Below are 8,312 nucleotides of genomic sequence, written 5' to 3' on the forward strand. Positions count from 1 at the left end.
TGTGACTGATGATGCTGCGTTGCATCCGCTCTGCGTCGAGGATGTAACGTTTTTTGAGCAGCGCGATCCGTAGGATTTTGCTGCGCATGCGCTCTCTGGCTCCCTGCCCCCGTAACCAGAATACACATCGGGTAACCAAGCAATGCGCTTTGGTTAGTTACCCGATATTTACAGTGGTTACGGGTGCAGGGAGCCCGCGCTAAGCGGTGTATGCTTGTAACCAAGATAAATATTGGGTAACCAAGCAAAAAGTGCTTTGTTTTTAGTTACCCGATATTTACCCTGGATACAATGTGCAAGGAGGCCGACACTTCCCCACTCGGCTCCGCCCCCTCCCGCACTCCGCATGTGTACACTCACACACACATACACACACTCACTTGTCCCCAGCCCTGCAGTCCCCGCGACACTGACGTCCTCAGCTCCACGGCCCCGCCCGTCTACGCCCCCTCGCGCTCCGTCCCCTCCCGCACTCCGCATGTACACACGCATGTAGACACACACACACTCACGCACACACACACATACACACTGTAACGTTGCGCCCTGCAACGTGGGGGTTTCACTCGCTTGCAGCGGTGTGAGGTAGCTTCAGCAACACACGTACACAGTCTCGTCATAGAAATTCTGGCAGTTTATTAAAAACACTCAGCATAAACTGCCCTCAAACATAAACAATAAGTCCATAATGGAAGTTTAGCAACTTCCCCACTCTCTGGCTCCTGCCAGCGTACAACTCTAGCCAAAGTTCCTTCCAGCACCCAGGGCCCTCTGCAGACCCCTGTCTGTCTCTCCTCCTGGAGAGATTCGGCCCTACAGCCCTGGCCTGGCTGCACTCACCTCAGACTCAATATCAGAGCCTTGTGATCAGCCTCCATGCAGGCTGATACACCCAAAGCTCCTGGCTCTGCTCTCGCTTGTTTCCAGTCCACACACTGGACATCTAGAGCCAGTCTCTCTCTAGACTGCCCTAGACACACTTCTCCCAGGTTCAGAGACAGGATTGCTTTACCCCCTGGAGCCACACCCACAGGTGGTAAGGAGTGTGTAATCAGCATCACACACCCTTCCATGGCTCTGCATGTAATGCAATCCTGTGGAACCACAGGTCCCAGCCAGCTTCACATTGCAGAGCACCCACGCTTCTGCAAAACATACCGGCCCTTTGTAATACAGCCGGTTGATACCTCACAACACTCACACTCACCTGTCCCCAGCCATGCAGACCGCGGCACTGACGTCCTCAGCTCCGCCTCCAAAACTCCGCCCCCCGAACTCTTCCCCCCAAACTCCGCCCCCGCACACAATGGAGTCCGACAATGAAATTCTTTTCTTTGTCATCCGTTGTTATCCGTTGTACAACGCATTAGTCACATACGTCAAGCAACGCATGTGACTGATGCAAAACAATGGAAATGTGAACTTAGCCTAAGGGGTACTTTGCACGCTGCGACATCGCTAGCCGATGCTGCGATGCCGAGCGCGATAGTACCCGCCCCCGTCGCGCATGCGATATCTTGTGATAGCTGCCGTAGCGAATATTATCACTATGTTAGCTTCACACGCACTTACCTGCCCTGCGACGTCGCTCTGGCCGGCGACCCGCCTCCTTCCTAAGGGGGCAGGTCGTGCGGCATCACAGCGACGTCACACGGCAGGCGGCCAATAGAAGCGGAGGGGTGGAGATGAGCGGGACGTAAACATCCCGCCCACCTCCTTTCTTCCACATAGTCAGTGGAGGCAGGTAAGGAGATGTTCCTCGCTCCTGCGGCTTCATACACAGTGATGTGTGCTGCCGCAGGAATGAGGAACAACATTGTATCTCCTATTGGTGCGAGATTATGAAAATGTCCGACACTACACAGATCACCGATTTACGACGCTTTTGAGATCATTTATCGGCGCATCTAGGCTTTACACATTGCGACGTTGTTACTGGCGCCAGATGTGCGTCACTTTCGATTTGACCCCAACGATATCGCAGTAGCGATGTTGCAGCGTGCAAAGTCCCCCTTAGTGTTATAGAGATGAAAATATACATGTAGTTACTATGTGTGACGACTAGGCACAGGGCGCCACAAATGAATGACTTCACATAATAGGGGGCACGGCATTGAGTGAGCTAGAGTTAGACAAGGCGTCAGCACAGGGGAGATCATAACATGTGCGCAGTTTTCGTTTTTTCATGCGTTTCCGCAGCGTTTTGAACTGCAGCGTTTTAATGCCAAAATGCATGCGTTTTGATTTTCAAGCAAAGTCTATGGGAAATAGGGCTTTCTTGTGCGCACAATGCTGTTAAAAATGCAGCATTTTAGTTGCAGAAAATTTGTCAAAATCTCTGCATTTAAAGAAGCAACATGTCAATTGTTTTTGCCATTTTGGCAGCGTTTTGCTAACATTAGAGTCAATAAGATGTTTCAAAACGCATCCTAAATCAAAATCCTAGCGTTTTACATGCTTTTTGGTGCAGAAAACATGCTTTTTTGACAAAATAAACGCATGCGTTTTTGACATTATATTAAGGGCATGATATGTCCCTTTACACACACAGTCCGACAATTAAATTAATGAAAATCAATACTTTAACGTTATTTTATACAGAAATATTAGTACACAGTTATCATTTTAATTAAGTTAGCTATTTTGTGTATGATTTTAATCATGATATTTGTTATCATTTTTTTTCTTTTTTTCATAGTGCTTGAATGTTTAAACTTTATTTAGTAGTGTATTTGTAGTCAAAACGCATCTGACTTTAAGCAATGAAAAAGCATGTTAAACGCAGTAAAAAGGCTGCCAAAACATGGTAAAAACGCAAGCGTATTTTTAGTATTTTTGTGGTCAAAACCAAATTTGCCAAAGACAATTTCTGCCAGAGGATGCGTTTAGACCTGCAACTAACTCAACGCAAAGTGTGCACATAGCCTTACACCACTCTTATGAGTGGACGCGCTTGCCTGAACCGTGCCGCACAAGTAAGAAACACCGGATCAGAAACCACATGCCCAATATGGGCAGAACTCAGACATGATATGGACAAAATCAAATCCACTATTTTGTGTACTTTAATTACAACAAATTTTATGATCCATTTTCTCCTGTTACCCTTGTAAAAATGAAAAGTTTTGGCCTAAGGCCCTGTGCGCACTGGAAAATGGAATTTTCTCAAGAAAATTCCGCAGGTATTCAAAGATTACCGCACCCGTGGTAAAAAACCGTGGCAAACCGCACCCGAAAACCGCATGCGGTTTGCTGCGGTTTTACCGCGGTATTGTTTGCGGTATTACCGCGGTTTTGCCGCGTGCGGGTTGGTATGTGCTTTATTGCATTCAATGCAATAAAGCACATTGAAAAAAAAAAAAAGTCATTTCATTCTGAGATAGAGAAATAGACAGAAGAATAGGTAGAAGAATAGATAGATAGACAGACAGAGGGATAGATAGAAGGATAGATAGAAGGATAGATAGAGGGATAGATAGAGGGATAGATAGATAGAGTCCCTGTGAGCACACTCTGCATTTCTCACGGTCGGCAGTGAGTTCACATTACAGGCCGTGGGAAATGCCATGTGGTTATCTCTGCTGTCTCGCTGCGAGGCTGCATTCAGCAGTGTCTGTGTCAGTCGCGGCTGGATGTAAGCATCACAGGACGCTGGAGCTGTGGATTACGTCGGAGCTTTGTTTCGGGAGGGGTTAATAAAAGGGTGAACGAGGCTTATTTGTGTTTTATTTAAAATAAAGGATGTTTCTGTGTGTTTTTTCACTTTACTTACGGGTTGATCATGTCAGCTGTCTCATAGACGCTGCCATGATCAAGCCTGGAGTTAATGGCGGTGATCCGCCGCCATTAACTCCTTATTACCTGGATCGCCACTGCATCACGGCATGTAGAAGAGCTGGGGACTAGAGTTGAGTGCGGTTCGCGGTTCGAGGTTCTCCAGTTCGCAGCTCGAGTGATTTTGGGGGCTGTTCTAGATCGAACTAGAACTCAAGCTTTTTGCTAAAGCTCGATAGTTCTAGATGCGTTCGAGAACGGTTCTAGCAGCAAAAAGACAAGCTAATTACTAGCTGGCTTTCCGCTGTAAGGGCTGCTTCTCACTTGCGAGTTTCTCGCAGTAGAGCAATGCGAGAAAATCTCGCATTGGAATCGGACACATGTTAGTGAATGATTCAGCTCTCATCTGCGATTTTTTTCTCAGTCCGAATCGGACTGAGAAAAAAATCGCAGCATGCTGCTTTTTTGCGAGTTCTTACTGCGAGTCTCTCCAATGCAAGTCTATGGGAGCGTGTAAAAAATCGGATGTCACGGGACGGCACTCACACCATCCTAGTGACATCCGATTTTCTAAATACATTTCTCGCAGGTTTCCTAAAACACTGGAAACGAGCGATGTCTCACAATGTCTGTCAATCACTATTCTCTGTCAGTCGGTCTCTCCCTCTCGGTCTCTATTCTCTCTCTGTTGGTCCGTCACTATCTCTGTCCCTCTCTCACAGTCTGTCGGTCATTTTCCCCTCCTCTCTCATACTCACCGATCCCCGATCCCCGGCGCGGCGCTGCACGGCTTTCTCACTGCTGCGGCGGCTTTTACTATTTTGAAAAAGCCGGCCGCTCATTAAACAATCTCGTATTCCCTGCTTTCCCCGCCCACAGGCGCCTATGATTGGTTGCAGTGAGACACGCCCCCACGCTGAGTGACAGGTGTCTCACTGCACCCAATCACAGCAGCCGTTGGGCGTGTCTATACTGTGCAGTGAAATAAATAAATAAATAATTTAAAAAAATGGCGTGCGGTCCCCCCCAATTTTAATACCAGCCAGATAAAGCCATACGGCTGAAGGCTGGTATTCTCAGAATGGGAAGCTCCACGTTATGGGGAGCCCCCCAGCCTAACAATATCAGCCAGCAGCCGCCCAGAATTGCCGCATACATTATATGCGACAGTTCTGGGACTGTACCCGGCTCTTCCCGATTTGCCCTGGTGCGTTGGCAAATCGGGGTAATAAGGAGTTAATGGCAGCCCATAGCTGCCACTAAATCCTAGATTAATCATGTCAGGCGTCTATGAGACACCCTCCATGATTAATCTGTAAGTTACAGTAAATAAACACACACACATGAAAAAAACCTTTATTAGAAATAGAAAACACAAACACATTCCCTCATTACCAATTTAATAAGCCCCAAAAAGCCCTCCATATCCGGCGGAATCCACGGACCTCCAGCGTCGCTTCCAGCATGAAGGTGACAGGAGCTGCAGAAGACACCGCCGCTCCGGTCACCTCCAAGCAGCAACTGAGGTGAGTAGCGCGATCGGCTGAGCTGTCACTGAGGTTACCCGCTGTCACTGTTGGAGGATCCAGTGGTGGCCGCGATTAACCTCAGTGACAGCTCAGCTGATTGGAGTCAATGGAGTGAAATCCCGCAGCGACGTGCGGAAAAGAATTGACATGCAATTGTTTTTGCTGCAGGAATCCCGCAGCAAAACATGCAGCTGTCAAAATCCGCCTAGTGCACACAGGATTTTTTTTTCCCATAGGTTTTGCTGGTGATTCCCTGCAGAGATGTTATGAACATTTTCTGCAGCGAAACATGCAGCAAATCCGCAGAAAATCCGCGGCAAAATCCGGTAAGTGCGCACAGGGCCTTAAGCAATATTTTTGGGGAAAAGTAAAATTTAATTTTTCCTTCCAAACTGCTTTACTTCTTGTGAAGCAGCTAAAGGGTTAATAAACTTCTTGAATGTGGTTTTGAGCACTTTGAGGGGTGCAGTTTGTAGAATGGTGTCACTTTTGGGTATTTTCTGTCACTCAAAGTAAATTGAAATGCGATGTGGTTTTGTAAATTTTGGTGGAAAAATAGTAAATTGCTGATAAAATTTTAATTCTAACTTTTCAACGAAAAAAAAATATATTTTTCAAAAATGATACCTATGTTAAGCAGACATGTGGCAAATGTTGTTTATTATTGATTTTGTGAGATTATACCATTCTGTCCTAAAGGCTTAAAATTCAAAGTTGTAAAAATTGCAAAATGTTCATATTTTTTGTCAAATACTTGTTATTTTTATAATTAAATGCAAATCATATTGACCAAAATTTACCACTAACATGAAGTGCAATGTGTCATGAAAAAACAGACTCAGAATCACCAGGATCCATTGAAGTGTACCAGAGTTATTACCTCATAGTAACACTGGTCAGAATTGTAAAATTTGGCCTGGTCAGGAAGGTGAAAACGGGTTCGGGGGTGAAGAGGTAATGAACACTTGCTTACAAACTAGTTGATTTAAAAAATAAATAAATAAATAAATAAATACAACTTTTACATAGCAAACATTTATGTTGCTCTTAGGTATTAGATTTAAGTTACTTTGACAGCGTTTCTTTTGCCTGTAGGCAAAAAACCGCAAACCGCATATGACCGGATCCTGTGGATTGAATGTGCAACACATGCAACCTCAGTAGTTATTTTACCGGATCCTTCTACTTTTACTTGCGATGGATGCAGCGGGACACAGAATTTATCTGCCGTCACTAGAGTCAGCTGATCGAGAGTCAGCTGAACTCCTGATCTCACAGCTGTGTGGTCAGGAGTTCAGCTGAGTTCAGTTCAACTGACTCCAGTGTCGGCCGATTACTTGTTCTGTGTCCCGTTGCATCCATCGCAGCGTGTGCGGGCTGTGGAATTCAGCTGAGTTTGGCCGGTACTGGAGTCAGCTGATCTGAACTCAGCTGAACTCCTGACCTCATAGCCAGCAGAACAAGTAATCAGATCAGCTGACTCCAGTGTTGGCCGATTACTTGTTCTGTGTCCCGCTGCATCCATCGCAGAGTGCTGGCTGGCTGGAGTTCAACTGAGTTCAGATCAGCTGACTCCAGTGTCGGCCAAACTCAGCTGACCTCACAGCCCGCACACGCTGCAATGGATGCAGGGGGACAGAAGAAGTAATCATCCGACAATGGAGTCAGCTGATCTGATTACTTGTTCTGCTGGCTGTGTGGTCAGGAGTAGGGATGAGTGAGCAGTAAAATGCTCGGGTGCTCAATGGGCTAAGCCCATGTCGATTTTTTTTTTTAAATTCATTAAAAAATAAAAAAAAGCAAAAACCTTAAACACATAACCCTAACCCTAGGGTTAGGGGTAAAAAAAAAATGTGTTGGCTCCCACTGCATTTTCTATTCCTAAGGGTAACCCAAGCAGCTATTGTCTGCTCAACCCCACTGCTTGGTGTTACCTTTGCTAGCATTGGAAAACCCAGGGAAGCCCCTTTATTTATTTTTTCTTTTTTTAAAAATGACGTGGGCTTTGCCATATTTTTGTATGCTAGCCAGGTACAGCAGGCAAGTACGGACTGCTCCCAACCCCCAGCTGCCTATTTGTACCCGGCTGGGAACCAAAAATATAGGGAAGCCCTTTTTATTATTTCATGAAATAATTAAAAAAAAATGTTGTGGGCTTCGCCCAATTTTTGTGTCCAGCCAGCTACAACTAGGCAACTGGGGATTGGAATCCACAGCGCAGGGTAGCCCAAGCTTTCTTGGTCCCCCTGCTGCGAAATGTTGTAGTACCTGTGATGACCTGGCTAGTCCAGGGCGTCACATATGTTGCACGCAACCGCAAGTGACCACATCTTGCTGCGATTCCATTGCAAATGCATTGAAATGACAAAAAATCCATTCATTGCCGCAGTTAAAAAACACTGATGTGAATGTAGGCTTACATAAATGGGTAATATCACAGTTGACTGACTTTTATGACAACAAAAATAATATGAATTAAATAGAATAATAAATCATTCTTTAATGTAGTTCCTTACCAGATAATAGTTAAAGTGAATCATTGTTGAAGCCAAATTTCCTTTTAAAAGCTGACTCATTTACTTACAAGCTGATGCATTTGCTTTTGTCCTTGCAGGAAAGTAGTAGATCTTACAAAAAGAAGATTTGGGATTCCCATTGACAGGATTGGCATGAACCGCCTTGCTAATACTAGAGGCTAAAAGAAATCTATAGTGAGTAATGCATTTTCTGCAAAATCCTTCAGCCTTTAGTTAAATGTTTATCTTCAATAGGTTGTCCAGGATTGTGATATTGATGGCCTGTTCTTAGGATAGGATGCTCCTCATTGTCATATTGAAAGTGGTCCAAAACCAAAAACCTCCACTAATCTGCTACTTGTAGAGGCCATTGCTGCCTGAAGAACATGGTGTATAGATCTGGAACCCAACAGTCTGTGTGCTGGCTCAGGTACTGAAACTCAGCTCCGATTGAAATGAATGTCAGCTTAACTACAGTACCAGAGATCAGCCA

The 8,312-nt window shown here is 45.3% G+C and overlaps 1 protein-coding gene across 1 annotated transcript in view; it reads left to right on the top strand.

Annotated features, from left to right (window-relative positions):
• The window catches only part of OSTN (osteocrin), a 98,573-nt gene extending 90,571 nt beyond the window's left edge, over window positions 1–8,002 (top strand). Inside the window, exon 3 of the mRNA XM_075338517.1 lies at window positions 7,918–8,002. Coding sequence (XP_075194632.1) covers window positions 7,918–8,002 — 85 coding nt within the window. The remainder of the gene's footprint in view (window positions 1–7,917) is intronic.
• The last annotated feature ends 310 nt before the right edge of the window (window positions 8,003–8,312 follow it).

This window comes from Anomaloglossus baeobatrachus, chromosome 3, assembly GCF_048569485.1.
Source record: "Anomaloglossus baeobatrachus isolate aAnoBae1 chromosome 3, aAnoBae1.hap1, whole genome shotgun sequence".
Classification (NCBI taxonomy): domain Eukaryota; kingdom Metazoa; phylum Chordata; class Amphibia; order Anura; family Aromobatidae; genus Anomaloglossus; species Anomaloglossus baeobatrachus.